Raw genomic sequence first — 20,492 nt, forward strand, 5'->3', positions numbered from 1 at the left:
GAAATAGGTGGCAATTGAGGCTTAACCCCACAATCTGCATCAGGTGAGTCAGACTACCTGCACTGCAACTTTTCCTCAGAATCGATATTTATAATGTTACTTAAATTTCTCTGCACAGTCATAAATATAATCATTCAAAACACAAACAACTTGTGTTCTTTCACCAATATCATGAATCTACAGAGTGAAATCAGCCTAAAATATGATCATGTGGTCCGTTACAGTTAACTAATTTTTGTAAACTTACCACCACAAGAACAGTGTCTACACATACACACAACTTAACAATGCAGATGCATGCATGTATGCACATCATTGATGCGCTTCATTACTCAACAAATGGCACAAAAACTCTCCTGATACCCATCCACATCCCCTAGACCTGCCTGCCATGCTACTGAGTGCAAATTTCAGTTAAAATGTCTTTAAAGTTTAATTTAATCAACTAATTGTATCATCTTAAAAGTGTAAAAGTAACCTTTTAAAACATGAGCCAAATGAAGGTGTTTCAGTGGTTTAAACTATGCAGGTTAAAACATCCACTTTCTCAGAGCGTTTGCAAAAAAAACACAAGGATTTCTCCATTCTGACTTTGGTTCACTACCAAAGGTTTGGTTTTAGCCATTAGTTTAGGCAGTATCACATGATCAAGTAGCCTTGGACTGTCCTTGGCAAGGCAGCCTACTAACTGTGCATTGAATTACAGAGTCAAGTGTCAAGTCCTTTGTGTCTTCACATAGCCTGAAAGATGCCATGGCCATTTACTCTGCATGTAGTACTCCTGACAAGACATTCCAGCTAGGTGTGTGTGTGTGTGTGTGTGTGTGTGTACTCTTATAGTACGTCTCTTTTACCTTATTCTAGCAACACTAATTAACACAGTGTGAACTTTTGACAACACCTTAAGAAATTGTTTGTATTTGGTCTGCTTTTTTTAATCAAATCATGGATCAAAGTTCTGTTTGTAACCATGCAACAATCACCATTATCTCCAGAAAAGAAAACTATCAGGGGAAAATGAGTATACGTATAGAATGTCTAAATCATGCCTCTGACATAAGTTGAATTTGAACTCTAACTTGAAAATGAGTGCTGCTTTGTCATCTATTCATGCACATGAGTTGTACCATTTAGGAATAACACATGAGAGCAACCACTCTGAACATCAAAAGGGAACTTAGCTTCAAAGAGCTTATTTCACAAGTATCATGAGCATGCTACAGTATTGTACCTAAGTAACGAACACTTTGGTGACACTGAGCACGAATGTAACAACCTGGACTGAATCAGCAGATGTGTTCTGTGAAACCAATCAGATAATTCAGGAAACTCTTCCTCAATGTTTCAATCATCCCTTCATTGGTTAATTTAATCAAGAGTGTAATCAATGTGACCTACCTTTTTAACATTTGGCATGGGGTTAAATCCACATTGGTTGCACACAGTGCTTTTGCATTCAGTGCAGGTGTCGTAGTTTGGAGGATCCTTTGAGCCCACGTTGAGCACCATCTTACAGATTGGACAAGCGGACTTGCCTGTTTTAGGAACATTGGGAGAGGCTGCTGCTGCCTTTGGAGTCTCTGATGGAGCTTTGTCCACTTTGGCCTGTCCTGCTGGAGGACCCTTTGTCTGCTGGGGTTGCTCTTGTTTCTTGTCTTGCACTGACTTTTGCACAGCAGGTAGTTTGTTCTCCTTTGTTGACTGCATTTTAGGGGAAACTGGTGGTGTGGTTTTAGGCTCATCCTGAACAGCAGAGGCTATCAAAGTAGATGCAGAACTGAAAATGGAGGAACCAAAACCGAACATCTTCCCAGTCACTGACTCTTCAGGCTTAGCAGTTTCAGTTTTAGCACCACCAAAGCCAAATAAACCTCCTGACTCCTGCGGGGGAGCTGGGGTGGCACTGCTTTGCTTACGTGCAGGTTGACTCGTCTGGTCTGGTTTTTGAGACCCTGATGTTGTTTGGGTCGCAGGTGTCATTTTCTGAACAGGCGCTGGGCTGGCCTGTTTTTGACTTTGTGGTCCTTTAACAGCTTCACCCTTAGCTGGCTGTATTTTCTGAGGTGAGCCTGGTGCTGACATCTCTTTTTTGACAGGTGCAGCAGGAGATGGTGTCCGGTTTTGAGAAGCAGGAACTTTAGTGGGAGTGGGCTTTTTCATGGAAGGTCCCGGTGGTTCAGAGGATCCTTGAGCTCTCTGTACCTGGCAGGTAAGACAAAGCCACTCATGCCCCTGTACAAAAAAATAAACACACACATACATTTTGACATGATGAAAAACTTAATAACACAAAGTACAAGAAAACGGACATCATAAACATCATTTTACAATATTTAATATAGACCTTATTCACACAGTGGTCTCCAACATCACTACATGCGGGAAACTTGTACGCTGGCATAAAGTAGTACTGCTGTGTTTCAGGTTATGAGTCATACCAACGTAGATAAAATGACAAATTGTTATCATTTTACAGCTTCCACATTGATCAGAAACTGAAGAAGACGATGGATAGGGAAAATACAGAGCCACATTCGACCGTTATTCAAGGTTACACAACATTTTTTAACATAACTCTCTAGCTGATGATGGCTAACATTACTATTTGAATACATCCTGTGTGTTTCACTTTCCATTTTAGAAAAATGTCTCCCAGATGTATATTTCTGAATTATTTATGCCTTTCCCAATCTTATCATATCAAAACTGTATTGTATCAAACAGTAAGGTTAGCTAGAATGTGGCTGAATGCTAATGCTTAAACTACCAATTGTCTTTACAATTGCCTATCAATCAGGAAGTAGTAAGCTGACAATTTGTCTAATAGCCTATATTCATATAACTTGCAGTACACAGCAGTACTTCATTTGAGCTTTCCACCCCTAGTGTGGTGTAAGACAAAAATGGCCACCTTGTGAATATGATCTATCACACTGAATGGGGGAGGAACTTTCGTTTGTCAATAAAATAAAACCATATAAAAAATAAAAACACCAGCTTCTATAGTGAAATATATTTCATGAAGGAAAATGCATGCACATTCATAAAATATATAAGAAATACTACACAAACAAAATACTCAGCCACTACTTACATCAGAGTCTGGAGGACTGAAGCCACAGAAGCTGCACACCTCAGTTTTACACTGTGTGCATGTTTTATGGTTAGGAGGATCCTTGGTGTGCATATTAAGTTCTGTTGTCTTACATACTGGGCAAAGGGACTTAGCTACTGCATTTGACTGAGATCCAGCTTTGGTTGCTCCCGGTGTACCAGGTCCCTTGGAGCCTTGTTGCTGAGGCTTAACAGAGGACTGCTGCTGGGGTGTAGTCCTGGAGCCTTGCTGTTGTTGTCCCACCTTAGACAAGCCCTGCTGTTGCTGCAAAGGTTTAGGTGACCCCTGCTGTTGCTGTCCAACTCTTGGCGATCCTTGCTGTTGCTGTCCAACTCTTGGTGACCCCTGCTGTTGCTGTCCAACTCTTGGCGATCCTTGCTGTTGCTGTCCAACTCTTGGTGACCCCTGCTGTTGCTGTCCAACTCTTGGCGATCCTTGCTGTTGCTGTCCTACTTTAGGTGACCCTTGCTGTGAGCCAGGTTTTTGAGGCCCAACCTTTGCTGATTCTTGTACTCCAGTCTTTGCAGGTTCTTGATGCTGTGCACCAGTCTTATTAGGCCCTTGTTTTTGCATCCCTGTGTTAGGTGGAACCTGTTGCTGTGACGATGCCTTTGGAGATTCTGGTTGTGCTCCACTTTTGGTCAGAATCTGTTGTTGAGCTCCAGGCTTAGGTGAACCCTGGGGTTGAATTTTTTGCGGCTGGCCATCAGGCTGTGTCCCTGCCTTTGGAGCCGCTTGTTGTCCACCAGGCTTGTTTGGTGGTCCAGCCTGTCCATTCCCATGGAGCTGTGTTGGTCCTTGTTTAGGAGGAGGCTTTTGCATAGGGGGGCCCTGGCCTGACTTTTGTGGTCCCTGCTGCTGCTGAGGGCCCTTACCAGGGCCTGCTCCTGGCAGCTGCTGTCCAGGTGTCTTCACCCCCTGCTGGGGAGGTGCTTTCTGGTTTTTATCCCCCTCCCCATCATCTCCAAATAACCCAAACTTATTCACAGCAGACGACATGGCATTGAGCGGGTTGGCCCCGCTAAGGAATTTGGAGGAGAACATATTGGGGTCTTCCTCCTCCCCCTCCTCTTCCTCCTCGTCGTCGTCGTCCTCCTCCTCCTCCTCCTCGCTGGAGCTGGAGTCTACAAGACTGTCGGAGTCAGAGCAGGAGCTGTCTCCTCTCTGTCCTGGCTCTCCCGCAGAGGCCTGAGGGGGGGCTGGGGCCGGAGCTGTAGAGAGGGCATCTACAGCCCCAATGCTGCTGCTGCTGCTACTGCTGCTCCCTGGGCTCTCCTCTGGCTCGGCATCTACATCAGACTTCCTAAATGCATGAGAAATAAGACAGAGAGGAAGTGTGAGATGACAGCGAACAAGACAAAAGGGAGGGGTAATGAAAGAGAGTGTGAGAATTTGTGAACCTCATTTACAGCCCTGTCTGTGCCAATATGTTGTCTGGTAAACAAAACCTGCTGCAACAACACACAGAGGAAACCTAATATCATTCATCCATTGATTCCCTGCAGAAGGTGGGCTTTCAATCCCCTTCTTACAGAATGAGACAGATTTGTTATCAGGTTGTCTCTGATAACTCCACTCAGCCTGTTAGATAATGCCATGTGTTTTTCACTCTGTCTTCTTCTGGATCCCTAATTTCACAATGAAGGAATTTCCACTGGAGCACACTGTAAAATGTAAGGAAACACCTCAAATAAAAATGTGCTCTCATCGCCCCTGGAACGATCCACCGTTTGCGTGGCAGTCGTCGGCTCTCGCAAGCGCACAGAGAGAGAGAGAAAAGCCATTAATGATCCAGCCTCGCTTTGATTTACTCGGCGCCGACTGTTGCTTTCAGGACCATGGAGAGGGGGGTCGGAGCCGCTCTGTTGATCACAGCGTACACAACCCTCGGAGATGCCTCTCAGCCCCGCAGTACGCTCTCAACACACCCGGCCACTACAAAACCCCTATTCAGACGAGCATCCGAGCAGATCCAGACTACTATTAAATAATTCGCCTCTCTCTGCTGATCGCATTCTCGGATTTCCGCCACCCTCTCTCTCATTCATCAACCCCAAACAGCAGCCAGCGACTAAATCTCATGCAGGACATGTTTTACAGCAGCGAGACGCGTAAACACGGGACATTTATAGCGCTCTCTCCACAGAGAAAACTGCAGGCACATCCGGGTAGGGGCCCATCATATACATGCATGGGAAGTGAACAGTGACACTTTACAAAAGCGCCATCAAGGGCAGCACGGGTCTGGGATAAGTATTTGCCGTTATATTTAGCCCGGCAGCTGGATTTTTGAGGTTTTACTACGCTCAGCCAGCCCACCGGCAGCGATGGTCCACCCAGGGGCGGTCGAGTGGATTTAATGTCTCCACAGCGCTTAATCCTAATGACAAAAAAATAAAAAATAAAATGCATGCATTTACGCCAGACCAGTCTAAAGCCGCTGACACGTTAGTCCGCAGAGGGTGAGAGGTGATGACAGCTCCATGCGCACGGGTGAGCAGAGACGGAGAGGGGGGCGAAAACACGAAAAAATACACATTATCGCCTATTTCTGTGTCCTTGACCACGAGTCTGTTCGGATTTCCGGAAACTCCGACTGCTGTAAGATCCTAGAGTTATTTTCAAACCGAGAAGGGGAAAAAAAGAGCCAGCAAAAACCCTGTCATCTGCCGAAATACCATCTGTTATCCGCGCCGTGTCCCCCCCTACTCATCATCTCCTCCCATCCTGCAGCCGAGCATCCTTCACCCTCCACGGTCACAATGTCAAACGCCGACGCGCGGGTGTTCCAGCGGAGCCGTAAAAACTGTACCTTCACGGAGAGCAGATCTGCCTCCCCGGTCCGCGCCTCCCAAAAAAGAACCCGCCTCGGATCTTCCCCCCCGCGCGTCCGTGTCTGTCTGATCGGCGAGGGATGGAGGGCACAGGGCAGCAGATAGAGGAGCGATCAGCATCCACTCCGCCTCCCGCCCCAGTGCGCAGGCGCCGCATCTGACAGGTGATCACAATATATATCACGCACGGAAATTGAAATTAAAGGGGACAGGGCGATTTATTCGCTCCCCGCCGGTCACGTGTTGTCGCCAGCGAAGACCTTAAGATTTACCCTCCCGCGTGATGCGTTGCACATTTTCTCCCGTTGATATATGTGCAGTGTCACCGCGGTGATCATGAGAGATATAGAGGGATAATGTGATGTAAGCTGCCGTGTGCCGACCGAGAGCAACATCAGATGTGCCCCAGCTCAGTTTGGATTTCCCTTTCACGTAACATTATGCTTTTTATACCAAATTGTTATTTTATTCTCCAGCTTTACTATCCTTTGTTCTGTTTTTAATGTAAATTAACACAGAGCACCAGAGAGCCATGGTGCATTTGATATATATGTGTAGTTCTATGTATCCACATGTGTGCAGTGATGGATAAAGTGGATAAAGTGCAGTACTGAAATATTACTCAGTTTTGATTAAAACAACTGGTTTTAAAAATAATACCTAAGTAAGAGAACAAAGTATTCTTCTTAAACACTACTCAGAGAATTAGTTTCTGTTTCTCCAAATCTTCAGCCTGAATTACTCCCAACGCCTGCTCTGTTCTGCTCAGTGGTCATTAGTAAAAATGAGCCGGCCACGTCTCCTTTGTCTTTATGAAGATATTTGTCTATACCCGATGTGATGAAACAACACATATTGTCATCCACACACCGCTGCATCATCTGTCCCCATCACACAGTTCATAAACATCATCCATCCTTCAACCCCCGTCTGAGTACGAGCCCATGGAGTAACACAACTCATTTCAGCCCGAAATCAATACATCTCAGAATTATCATTAAAACGGCCATTTCATATTTCTTAGTCTTCATTATGTTGACCAAAAGTAATTGCTTTCTCCATACAGACTTGACTCCAGACCTGGGGGATATAATCCACACAGTTTACAGTCTTGGACACCGGTCAAATACGCTTGTAAAGCAAAAAAAAAAAAATGTCTGCAGACACTTGCATGTTACATTATTCTGCATAACAAACACTTTTTGCACCAGATCCTTTCTTCAATATGCAGCAACCCTTCCAAAATACACACACACACACACCGTCTAGACATTTCCTCTTGGGCCTGAATTAAAGGTTGTTGCTGATGGTTGCATTTCAGTTTTTTTGGAATACGTAATAGAGATGTATGTAAATGGAAAATGAGGCACCCAAAGGCACAAAGCACCTCTCTTAAATCAGTGTAACCTCTCTCTTTTCTTCCTGTGCTGGCCTTCGCATCCTGACAAGAGTTTCTTTCCACACAGCAGACGTGATGTGAAGAGACAATCTGGGCAATCTTTTCCTGTGCCACCGTCTGAGTGATGGAATAAAAAATTAAAAAGAAACTTGCCTTTGTCCTTTAAGCTCAAGCCAAATGAAGACACAAGACATGCTGACTTCTGTTCAAAAACTGGCCATGAGCCTTGACAAGGAAATCCTTAACAATTCTGTTAAAGGACCCACAATGTGCAGTACACACATGTACCTCTGAGGCAGAGAAATGCTGCATATGCTGCCTGCACTGTCTGTGAAACTGGTTATCAAATTAAAGGTTCAGAAAACTTGACACCTGAGCAAGAGAATACACAACAGCATAAAAAGAATATTCTCACCTCTATAGATCACCCCTCTGCCATTCACTGTCAGTTTTCTGAGCACACACACACTCGCGCCCCCCCCTCGGCTCCACGACACTCGCATGGAAATTCACACACGACATACAGTAGATCACTTCCTATTCAGCATGTGGTAAGCGTGAGTGAGATGTGTGGGAAGGACTGAGGAGCAAGTGGTGTGTGGGCGTGTGGAAGAGTTACGTCATGCGTGATGTGTGCGAGCGGCAGGATCGCCACGGTCCCTCGTTGGAAAGTGCCAGATTTGGCTGTTGTTGCTGACACACACACACACACACACACACACACGCACAGGAAACATTCATCAGCACAATCTCCATCTGGGGATATAGGCTGTAGCTCTGGGCTTGTACACGGGGCCGGAAATCCTTTAAGCAATCTTAGACTGCTTATATCTACCTCATCTTCACAATCTGTTGCTGAAGAAAATCATCGTTTTTCTGTCACCATCATGTGACGATCTTCTTCCTGGTTTAGTGGAGTATCAGTATAACTCGGGCTGTCACTGTAGGGTTTTTTTTTTTGTCCAACTCATGGACCCACCGAGACCAACTCTTCTTCTTTTGGTCCATCTTCAAACGAACGACATGTAAAGTCTGTCCTCATGATTAACATTTTTTTTTTTTGATGTTGTTAAACTGTTTTCATCCCACTCGGCGTTGAGTCGTGTTTGTCAGTCAACAACATTATGTAAGAGCGTAAGACAGCAGGCAATCACCAGATGCGGCACCATCATGTTCTTTTCTTTTGATCTCTCTCCCCGCTTGTCAGTTTTTTTAAATGCAACGACTACAATCTCCACTGTCACCATCCCTTTTCCTCTCCCACGCACTCTCTGATAATGCCAAACCAGACTTAAATCCCGCGCTCACACAGCTGAAGCACATCGTTCCGCAGCAAAGACGGACCCCGAGATAAAAAAAAAAAAAAATGAATTGGATGCTCCCGTGTGTGCTGAGGAGTGAAAGGAATTCATGCTGCTCATGGGGAACCATTTGAAAAGCTTGAATATTAAAACACAGTTCACCTGCCGGGCCTCTTTTGTCTGCCTTTACCGCATGTGTAGCGAGTAAATTTACATGAGGGACTGAGATAAATGTTCCCTTTGTCTTTTTTTTTTTGTATTTGTATTAAATTCCTTTTCCGTACGAGCAGACTCTCTGAGAAAAACACTGACAGAATCCCCAGCAGGAATTTCAAAAAGATGAACAGCATCAGTCGCTCAGCTTCTGTCTGCGTGGTGCGATTTTTGCGATATGAATGGCGACGAGAGGCCCACATTCATTCTAACAGCTCGTAGTAAAATGTTTCCTTTCAACATTCAGCCCTTCAAGTCACGTGATTTCTCAGCCCGTCCTCCTCAGCAGAACAACCCATTTATTACAACCCATATTTACATTCACTGTTCTTCTCCAGTAGCTGTGGGAATGACAGAGGCAAAGGAGGAAGTCAGGACAGCTCAAACACACCTACACTTTCACCCAGTGGACAGCTGTTCATCCCATATCGACTTATACTAACTTACATAATGTACTTATCTGACATCATAGGATTTAGGTACATGATGTTACGTGGCCCAAACACTCACAGGTTTTGAACCAGGAGACGGCTGTTCTTGTCCAGTGTGAAAATAAATTACAATGTATATTAACTTACATAATGTACTGCACGTATTAGTCTGTTTTTTGTTGGCCATATGAGAACAGATTGTAATGCAATGTGAAAAAAATGAGAGCTTCCACATCCCTCTGGGTTGCCTATACAAGGCTGTGGATGAATTCTTTAAAGGAGAGATTTAAACTCATTTTTAGGCTTTTTTTTTTTTTTTTGGTTACTACTAGATAGGTTTCCCTGATTTAATGCTTGCAGAAACACATCTGTTTTCTTCATACTGTCCAGCGCTGCAGGAGCGTATCCCCCCCAAGTCTGAAACGCTCTGTTTCACCTGCTGTCTCTTTAAGGACCCCACAGCCTCTTAAATATACAGTCTGCTCTGATTGCTCAGCTCACACACGCCCGAGCCATAGTGACTAACAACAGCAGAGCAGCTGTGCTAAATCAAATGCCACATGCCAAACTGATGAGGCGTTTGATGCACTTCAGGTGCAGTGTCTGCTGTGGGAGAGAGGAGCTTCTGTTGGTGGAGACTTTTACTTTTTTTTACTTTCAAGAATGTTAACATACACAAAAACATGCTCCTTCAAGTTGTTTAATGCAGCTGGACTGTGAATGTTTATGGCTACAGTCCGTAGGATGTGATTATTCACATGCTCTCGAGCGCCTCGTCTCGGTTCCTCTCTCCGCTCTGCTAACAGCGAGCAACAGTAGCTAATGTTAGATTGCAAATGGAGTCCGCTCGCATAAACTAATGACCGACTTCCAGCACAACACAATACACAGAGAGCCTTTTACAGAAGTCACACACAGAATGCAACAGTCTCATAATGTTCATAACAAGATGTTTTGGAGTGTAAACCAAACCAAAAAAAGGTCCGGCACGATTGTCACTGGTACTCTGCAACTATCAAATATGGTGGTGGGAGAAGTCGTATATGTTGTTTTGAGAGTCACTGACACTTTGCAGCTTCTTCAGTTCAGGTGTGCAGCGATGCATCTGGCACCCCACTGCTCGGTGTAACGCCTGAATGTTGACGATGAGCGTTATGAACGAGCGGAACCCGTTCGGTGACAGGCATTACGCCCTCTCGAAAAAAATCTCGTGTGCCTTTCAGTTTACATTTAAATGGAGCACTAATGAACTGCGGGACACGCCGTACGGCTGAAATTGAAAGCTGAGCTCCATGAGAAGAAAACCTATCCTGTTCAAGGGTTCAGGTGTCTGACACCTATAGGAAGAGAGGATGGGGTACACTCAGGACAGGTCACCACTCCATCACAGGACATGTACATACAGGTACATCCACACCTGCAGTGCAGTAAAAGCCTTTCAGTAGTCTAGTTTGTGCCTGAAGTCTTTCGGACCGTGGGATGTTTGACCCATGAATGTTTGAACCTGGGCCATGCAGTCCATTAATGCTGGCCGTTAATGTAAATATGACTACTTTCCATCTTGTGAACATGAATATAGACATGAGGGCATGTCCCATCAGACCTTGGACCACATGCCCCCTGTGGTTCTCCTTTCTGTGAGCGTCGCCTTTCTGCTCACTCAGGCGGACACCATTAGAAAGACATCACATTTACCCATCATTTGTATTCTTCTCCGCACAGTCGAGCCCGATCCCGGCACCCACACACCCGTCTTTCTCTCTCTCTCTGTCGCTCTCTCTCTTCTTTTTTTTTCTATCTGGCTCTCTCAAGCACAAACACACACAAACAAACAGAGCTCAGAAGCAGTACTTATCTCGGTCTCATTTTAATTAAGCCGACACACAGGAGCATAATGCTGCTGAGCAGTTTCCAACTCCCTCAGCTGTAATTCTCATGGATGAGACTGCACAACTTCCACTGCCACCACAGCCAAACAGTCACTCACACAAGTATTTTTTGGCAATAGCTTGTAAAAACACACGCACACACCTCTGGCGTTGACCCTTGAGGAAGGCAAAGCAGTTTTTCCCCGGCATGGTTTTCTCTGGAGCCGAGCTGGAGCGGTGTGGAGCCGTAACCTGCATGGAGGTGTATTGCTGTCCTCTCTAGGTCTCTAGGTCTCTGTGCCTGTGTGTTTGGAGGGGTCACCGTGTAATCTATACAGTAACCTGATCACACACACTTTGCCAGTGTCATTAAATTTACATATCTTCCCCTGGGGAGGGGAAAATATGGACTCATTACACTACTCGAAAATGGAATGCACCAAAATAGACAAACAGAAAAATTAAAGTTCACATTTGATGAATTTGGTTTCAAGTATGCCATTTAAACCCTCGGGATAGCTTGTGTCATGTGATCTTCTGTATTGTTTGCACCATATAATTGGCCTATATGTAAAATAATCAGAAAAGCTTTATTGCCAAGTACGATTTTACACATACGAGGAATTTGTTGTGGTGATAACATATTGGTTTCTGCTGACTGAGTTACTGGCTCAGGGGAAATGAAGTTATAGGTCTACTTTCTTCTGCACCTCAGATTCGAGCAAACACTTTGTCACACATTACAAAGGTTACAACAATGTAATTGACTGGCCGATAAGTTGGTTGTCATAGAATGCGCATGATACGCAGGTAGAGTTACCAAGCCTTGGCAGTCTGCTGTGTGTCAGCAGGGAGCATGATATGCCGCTTCGCCTTCTCCCTTTCTCACTCCAGCATCATGCTCGATGCACAAGTCTCTAAAGCCACCCAGCCTTTTTTTTTCCTGACGAGTGACCACTGCTATCTGCCATACTAAAAATACTCTTAAAGAAACAGCACGCGCGAGACATCAGAGCGCCCTTATCGCAACTTCCCCCCTGTTCTTATCTCTTTTTTCCCACCAGCCCCTCCCCCCACTGCCATGTCATGGGAGAATTCTAAGGATAACACGGTTCACGCCCCCCGAAGCCTGCAAATCAGTGAGCAGGAAATCACTGCTGATCAGAGTCAGAGTGGCACAGGAGAGAGGGATGGGAGATGAAGGGAAGACGGCGGTTGCTTATAGTCTGATAATGGAAATGAGGAAATAAATTTGATGAATAGCATGAAGATTACAAGATTCAGTGCATTTAATGTCATGTGCACTGCTCAAATGTTTCGCTGTACAATGACACTCATCCTTTGCCTTCCACTCTGAATGCCATTTTACAAAGAAACACTTAAAGAATATAAGAAATAATAAAGATAATAACAGAAAAACATATCTACACAAAATGTACAGTTTGTAATGTGCAGAAATACAGTATTGGTACAGAAATATAAAGTATAAGCACAAATGTACAGTATGAATGCAATGTATGTTAGCGCACATGAGCTAATCACCAGCAGATGTGTGAACAGGGATGAGGCTGAAAAGGAGACTCAGTGGTGCTGCAAGGAAGGTAAGGCTGCAGCTGCTCTGTTGCTAATGTTAGCCTTTCATGGAACTGACGAATGGCTTGATTTTGTGGTTCCAAATGTCTTTTGTTGCCTCAGAAACAACCAACATTAGCAGCCATAAGTAGCCTCCAATATTTAACAGACAGTGCACACGTCTGCGTTGTGTTCCTTTCTTCCGTTATTTACATCAGAGTGGGCAAGCCTGTGAAGTGCAAAATCCACTGAAGCAGGCCAAATGTATTCACCCGACCACTGACTACAATAACGATCATTGGTATGCAGTGCGAGGTAAATTTGCCGCCGGTGAACAGAGTTGCTTGTTGTGGGCAGGGAGATGGACCACAGAATGTTTGTGGAGGTTGCAGCGATCGGGTCTAGACGGCAGGCTGTATATAATTGAAGAGGTGTAAAAGAAGATGGGGTTTAAGACTACATGAGGACTCCTGCCTGTACAGTGTCAGAGGCAAACCTTGTTCAGCTAGATACTGTACACATAGCGCATATTTTACTTTCGAAGAAATTCAAACAGATCAAATTCAGTGTAAGGAATGATTTATGAATGAATTCCTTCGGGCTCTCCATCATATCTACAAGTGTTCACACCTCTCAGGTCCATTTAGCATTTAGCATTTCCAAACATGCATAATTCTTTATGTGTAATGTAAACTGTTTGTGTTTCCATTCACTCTGCACATAACTGTATGTCTTACTGTTGTCAGAGATGAGTTACCCCCGAGATATGCTAATGCAGTGGCACATTTATTCTGAAATTCACAGAAAATCAGACAGTCGAGCCTATAAAAGGGTTGGTAATAAATAGACTAAAACACTTGCACACATGCTGGTATGTTCTTCCAAGGCTGGAATGCTACAAATACTGACGAAGATAAAAATAAATGGACGGATGAGCGCACTTCTAACCGCTCAATTTATTGACGTCTTTGTGGTTGACTCTCTCGTAGTATTCCTCTCTTGCCACTTGAAATCTGCTGGTGAAAACGCGCAGATGACCTTGCGTGTGAGCGTGTCCCAATGATTTCTGAGGTGGAGGCCGTGGAGAGTAAGAGGCATCGCTTTCTGGTGTGCCTTACATCTTGAGTTATGCAGAATACTCTGATATCACCTTCACTGGCACCTGCCTGGCGTGAGACCGTGGAACAGCAGAGAAACTGGTGCCACCTGGTATGAGTATGCATACATGTGCGCCGGGCTGTGTGTGTCTGCGTGTGATTGAGTATGCACACTGTACTCAACCTGCCCAGGGAGAGGATCCATTCTCTCATCAAATATTCACCAGCAACCACAGGCTCCCAGCTGCCTGCTGCTATAGTGCACACACATTGCCGCATTATTGGTGCCTGATGTATTCGCTGAAAACAGCGGCCCATAAAATCTTTGAGCAGTCGGTTTTTGGGGGATCATTTCTCAAGTTTATGTGGCTCGTTCTCAAGTGTTACTGCCACACGCCTACACCTGGATACGCCAAATTCCCACTTGAGTAAAAGCAGTCCGGGTTGCAAAGCTGTCTGTGAGGAATAGATTCCCAGGTGTGGATCGACTCAGAAACATGTGGCCTGCTCGTATGCTCCCAGCTGTTTGTTTAATACCCTGCTGTAGCATGCATGCCATGTTTATCTATAAATATAAACCTAATACTGATCCATACCATCTCATAGATTGATGCATAAGAGTTTGATCCACAGACTTACTGTGTAAGTAAAAGAGAAAGATTGCAATTATGCAATTACTCTGCTTCTTCCTTATTTACAGCCTGCATTCAGCGCTGTGACATGATCCAGCCTCATCTAATGCACGCGTATTATTCAGAAACGACAGCGCCTTTGGGAAGAGAGAAACACGTGTGTGACACAGAAACTGCTGTGACTCATGCGAACCTATAAATGATAAATGTCTCGAACTCCATAAAATGACAACTTGTAATGACGTGTGACCTAAAATGCTCGGGGGTTATCACGGTCCAAAGCAAGAAATGCAAACAACACTCTATCTTTAGAAAGAAGCGGTGATGTTATTAACTACATGTTGCACGATGTTGCTCATGAAAAAAAACAAACAATGCACAGTTGGATAACACCGGGGTTGGTGTTCTTCCTGGAACGTCATGATTAATGTCGCTCCAGGTCCATCGCTGTAACCGACCAATGGCGCGTCTGTAATTCCATAGCTTTGTGACCTTGGGAAAGACCAGGAATAATACACATTTTATATGTTGTGAAGAAGTGTAACTGCAACCAATCCATGTTTTCCTAAACCAAACCAAGTGTTTTTGCCACAGAAAACTGAAAAAGGAAACGCAAAATTAGAAGTGAGCTTAGTGTAAGAACAATAATATGATCCTATGGGAATGTGAACTCCAGTCACCTGGGTGGAGCAGCTGTACTCAGCGGCCTGCTCAGAAAATATACATTGCCTCTTTCGTACATGTATAATTGATGTTCTCTTAACGCCACAAACACAAGCAGCAAAGCCCATTTCAATCAGGAGAGAAACAAAACAAGTGAGAGCATATAAAGCGAGATGCATTTTTATTGTGAACAGAAGGAATCGACTTTGGCACTTAGACCCAGGCAGGAAGCAGGACACCGTGGGAAGCAGCCTGACATATTAAAGTGTTTTCAGCATGAAAAATGAGACTTCACGCTGGAGCCAAGACACTGGCGGTGGTAAGGAACGGAGCTCGATGTAGGACAACTTCAACGACCTCAGATCAGAGCGTTGGCTTGAGATGGCCAGGCATCGGCTAGCTGAGGCGGCGTGGATGCAAGAGAGAGAACGCACTTTTTTGATTTGACAGCTTTAAAAATGATTGGCGAGAGGACAACGTGACATGCTTTGATTGCGTGAAGGGGGAGAATGAGTTTTAGGAGATTAGGGGGAGGCGGGAGACTGTGCTTGTGACCTTGAGGCCATGCTTAAGAGATGGCTGAACTTCTGCTAAGCTTCGTGACATCACTGCGGCGCGATTGGTTGCTTGCAATAACGTTCCTGGAGCATTAATTATGATGCCGTGAGGACAAAACCAAACAGGACGATGTTGGATAGACCTATAGACAGAAAAGAAAATAACCCTAACCCAAAATAAAATGAGTACAGTATAATACTGACAGAACAGGAAGACATACCCTTCTTTATAGATACTGAGCCATAATTCATAATTCACCTCCGATATGTAAAAACAGGCAGCCCAACTGAACGTCTGTTTATTTTCAATGTCAAAGAATTTTGTAATAAGCCACAGAGAAAGATAACACAGCAGACAGTATCTGGTACCTTTTGTAATAGTAATGTTCCACTGGGAGCATTAATTTCATAGTTGACTTGCTTCATGATATCGTGAAATGCCGTCTGCTCAGGCTGGTGCTGACAAATACGGCTGTTTGGTCGAGGGGCAGTGGGAGAAAACTAATTCTCCGAAACACTCCCAGGTTGGACCGATTTTAAGGGGATTATTTGCAAATGAGGATATTTGATGAAGTCTTTTTCCGCACTGATGAGGAAGATACGCACGATTACGGTTGCTTTTTACAGCCCTTTTTCTTTTTTCTACTGTAGTCATCTACATGGCAAGCACTGGGTGGTAAAAGGGAAGCTGAGAGTTAATAGGTGATGTATTACATTTGAGACAAATCTACCTTAATCACTTGCAAAGTGTAAGTGCTCCACAAGACGCTTTGAAGGATGTTTCTGAAGAATGTCATAAAGGGTGAACAATCTGCTTAATGCTTCTAATTAGATCACTCCAGTAAATCCTTACTTTTTCAGTGGGAGAATTTCTGTCTCTGCAGCTGTGAAGTCTGTTTGGTACCTCTCAGCCTGAAGCAGAGTTTCTCAATGCAGCTTTGAGTCATGGGACCTGGCTGAATCATCACTGGGTAAGACGCTGTCTCGTGCTTTGCTGTCCTCATTTCTTATCTAATCACGACAGCGTGGGGGAAAGCTACACACTCACCTCAACCAAAATACCGGAATGATTTGGGCATTGTTTCAGAGAAAAGCAGATGAATTAGTCATTTCGTGCTATCTCCGCTTTCTCATTGATTCGTATTTTTCTTGGAGAAACATTATGCTCCAACTTGAATAGGTTTACATGCTTTAACGCTCAAAAACACATCATATTTCTCACTCTGTCCAGTGCTGTAGCTCTGTCTTCCCCCCACTGTCCGAAATGCTCTATTTAGGCTGCTGTCTCTTTAAGAGCCCCCCTCCTGAACAACTAATCTGATCTGATTGGTCCACTCACACACGCCTGAGCCGGTGCTAACTTCAACAGAGCAGCTGTGCTAAATCAATGATTTTGTGACAAGTTAGCTGCTTGGCATAAATTATGCAAATGTGTGAATCTGTGATGTCACAAACTCCTGGGATTAAAGGCGGGACAGCTGACGAGGCGTTTCAGGAGCAGTGTTTCCTGTGGGATAGAGGAGCTTCTGTTAGTGCAGGTCTTTTACATGCACAAGAAACTATATAAAACATTGAAGGAAAGAGGAATAATGTATGATACTGTAGGTCTCCTTTAATAAAGAATGACCTTTATGAGTACAATAAAGATACAGCAGCTTACATAAAGATGCTTTCCCACTGTTGGTTATTTTCATTGACTGTAAAAAATGTTAAAAAAAAAACAAAAACAGGCCCACATGCACACATAAATATAGACAGACAAAATATCAAGTTAGGCATATTGATTAGATTAGTGGAGCAGCTCAGTCAACATCCAACCCACTCCAGTGGAACAGGCAAGCATACTGGTTGCCTACAACATATGCTGACTTGATCAAATACAAGCCCTTGAATATTCAATGGATGAATCTGTTCAGCGATGAACATCTTCTGGGATCTCTAGTAACAGATAAACAGGAATTCCTGATGCTGCTCGGCAAGAGTGTAGCATTCAGGCATTCACATTTCATATCTCTGTGTTTAGAGTCAAGCTGTTGAAAATGATCCTCGAGTGAAACCGTAGAGGGTGTATTGCGGTTTACAATGCTACACCTTTTTCGATTGTTCTGCCTCTCCTGTCTTCCCCAATGTGTACAGTCAATATGGCGCGGTGATTGACTGCACGTGCTTTTTGTTGTTTAACAGCCGTGGCCAGCTGTTGGGGCTGCAAAGGTCAGAGTTACGTAATGAGAGCGATGCAGGGATAAAGAGACGGATTAGAGGAGCGAACAACCCCCACAGGGACACAAATGTAGTGATTACACCCAGATTAATGACACAGCACTCGCGTGCGTCACACACATGCACGCACACACGTTCATGGCACGCGGCATTACTTTCACCAAGCATAATGTTCTTTAATGCATGTTATAAAGGAAACATCCACCCAAACAAAGCTGCACAGATGGATTCAGGACTGGACATGGGTTCTATAAATAAAAATCCATGACAATGAGCTGTTGTTATTTTATAGCTGTTTCTCAACAGCATTAGTAATTTATGCCTGTCTGACATGTTTACTTTCACCGCGTTTTAGGGCATCTGTGCTTCTCACTTGCATCAGGCACCTGTCCCACTTCTCCTGGCAGACTTAGAGTTCAGGTTGCCAGATAAAGCAGCGATATTATTCAAAGACGTGTTGGTCCCATGAGAGGCGCAGTCTCAAGATGGGGAGAGCACAGAAGCCAACGTCACGCACCTCCTCGAGTACGACTTCCTCTTTTCTTTCCTTTTTGACTCCGTTTCCTTTTCACTGCTTCACTCTCTTCACACTTTCTCACTCACTGACTCACTCTGTCGTCTCTGCTTCCCCCCGGCTATCAGCGGGAGGAAAAAGCCAGATGATCTACTCCTCCCATCATTCTCACTCCCTCGGCTAGCCTATCTGAGCCTCCTGTGTGTTGTGAGGTGTGTGAGCAGTGGGAAACATCATAGGATGATCGGCGGTAGGCATCTTTAAAACATGCCAGCTCCTCCCGAGGGTTCGTGGGACGCACACGTGCAGCCCAGTGAATCATGGTGAATGAATTTTTATTAGACCGTGTGGGTTTCCTGTGAGCTTCTGGAAGGCAAACATGGGACACAAATAGAGGCGTGTGCACAAAATGACGTTGCACCAGGGTCATTTCAACCTCTCTTTGTGCTGGTTATGGAAGTGCTGCTGGAAATACTGTACCTCTGTGACAGCTGTGTCAGCGAGATAACGCACGGCACACACTGGCACGCTGCTTGTGTGTACGATGTGTTGATGTCTGTATTATGTCAGACTCCCTTTATGTATTTTGTATGTTTTGTGTGCTTATCTCCACGTGTATGTGGTCATTGTGTTTACTGGGGACAAATACACACCTTACCTCAAAACTAGAGCCTTATTTTGTTTTATTTTGTCCTCACCTGATATGCAGGGCAGGCTGCCTGTGCCAGCGCTGATAGTAGCTCCTCTGCTTATCAAATCACCTGATGATGTGCAGAGTGTTGTGTTTGATGTTTAACCTTCAGCTGTAGCAACTATGTGCCAGGAACATCTACCGATAAACTCCCTCCGTCTGAACGCAAACAGTGGTCATAAAACAGGAAAATCCTGCACGGAGAAGCTAAATCCAAAAGTATGAACATCGCTTTATTTCGCAGAGGATTTAATCCGCAGCTCACAGGTCATGATTAAAGAAAAGGCAGAGGTTGCGTAGCGAATATGAAATGAATGGTATGAAAGCGAGAGGCGTTTTGCTTCAGATGTGTGTGAGGTTACCTTTGCATGTTGCAGATAACCCTGAATCAAAGGAAGGGAAAAAGAAGGAGAGGGCCGACTCGATCCATTTCATGTCTGCTCGGCTTTCACCCGTGTACCGTACACACTGACAGCGTGCGGAGTGATACTAGCTGCAGAGCTTTGTTGCTCGGTGTTAATTTCCCACCGCCTCATAACCTCTCCTTCCCTCTGACATTTTCACTTGTAATGAAGCGTTCTGGTGCATTGGTTTCTGATAGAAAACAGCGCTGTGTGAGGACAACAAGCGTCGGCAGGAAAAAAAATTCAAGGGGGGTGCCACACAGCGAGAAGGACGAGCACCGTCTATCTGTGCACGGTGACAGAAACATGTACAGCAGCCAGTTTATTGTAGTGGATCTTTGACCTTCTGATCTCCCTGTGGATCAATAAACTGATTTATAGCATTTCATTATATGAAATTGGCCTCTTGGGCCTTGACATGTATAATTTCAGGATAGAAATATGTGCAGCTCCAGATTCAGGCATGGATCTGGTCCAAAAGTTGCTCATATGGCATCTGTCAGTAGGGTCAGCAGCTCCATCCGGCCGGGCCAATGCCAGCTCCAGTCCCAGAAGAAAAGAGGAACACTTTCCAGCTTTACTTAGTGGACCCAGTGTCACATATTAGACTGTGATGTATGAGCGGCTACAGGTTCCATTGGCCAGCAGGGCCCAGGGGCCAGAGTAACCATGTTAAAACTTGACAGAGAGAGGAGGGGGAGCTTTGATGAGGAGGGGAGCTGAACTGGTTCAGAGCCTGTTGCTATGGTAGCCATGTGGAATAAATTTGCAGCATGAATTTCTTTTCTCAAATGCCTTCAGCACCCCACCGGCTCAGGTAGACCTCCACAGAATTTGAATGAGCATGGTGTCCCAGTGGGCAGCTCACCGTGAGAAAAAAAACAAAAAAAAACAGCAGTCCTTCCTGGTCGTACAAGATTTCATGTTTTACCAGCTTGTGGCACACTAGTTTACAAAGCAACTTTGTATTATGTCTGCCAC

At 44.7% G+C, this 20,492-nt stretch overlaps 1 protein-coding gene across 6 annotated transcripts in view; it reads right to left on the reverse strand.

The window, feature by feature from the left end:
• Nucleotides 1-7,841, reverse strand: part of pclob (piccolo presynaptic cytomatrix protein b) — a 61,463-nt gene extending 53,622 nt beyond the window's left edge. For 5 of the 6 annotated variants that reach the window (XM_037106850.1, XM_037106849.1, XM_037106848.1 and 2 more), the window contains exons 1-3: nt 5,928-6,065; nt 3,095-4,418; nt 1,399-2,232 (exon numbers count right to left, since the gene is read on the reverse strand). In XM_037106850.1, coding sequence (XP_036962745.1) covers nt 1,399-2,232; nt 3,095-4,159 — 1,899 coding nt within the window. In that variant the 5' untranslated portion in view covers nt 4,160-4,418; nt 5,928-6,065. Of the gene's footprint in view, nt 1-1,398; nt 2,233-3,094; nt 4,419-5,927; nt 6,066-7,763 lie in introns of those variants that run through there. The other variant, XM_037106846.1, reaches the window with a different exon arrangement.
• Between the last annotated feature and the right edge of the window lie 12,651 nt (nt 7,842-20,492).

This window comes from Acanthopagrus latus, chromosome 8 (assembly GCF_904848185.1).
Source record: "Acanthopagrus latus isolate v.2019 chromosome 8, fAcaLat1.1, whole genome shotgun sequence".
Classification (NCBI taxonomy): domain Eukaryota; kingdom Metazoa; phylum Chordata; class Actinopteri; order Spariformes; family Sparidae; genus Acanthopagrus; species Acanthopagrus latus.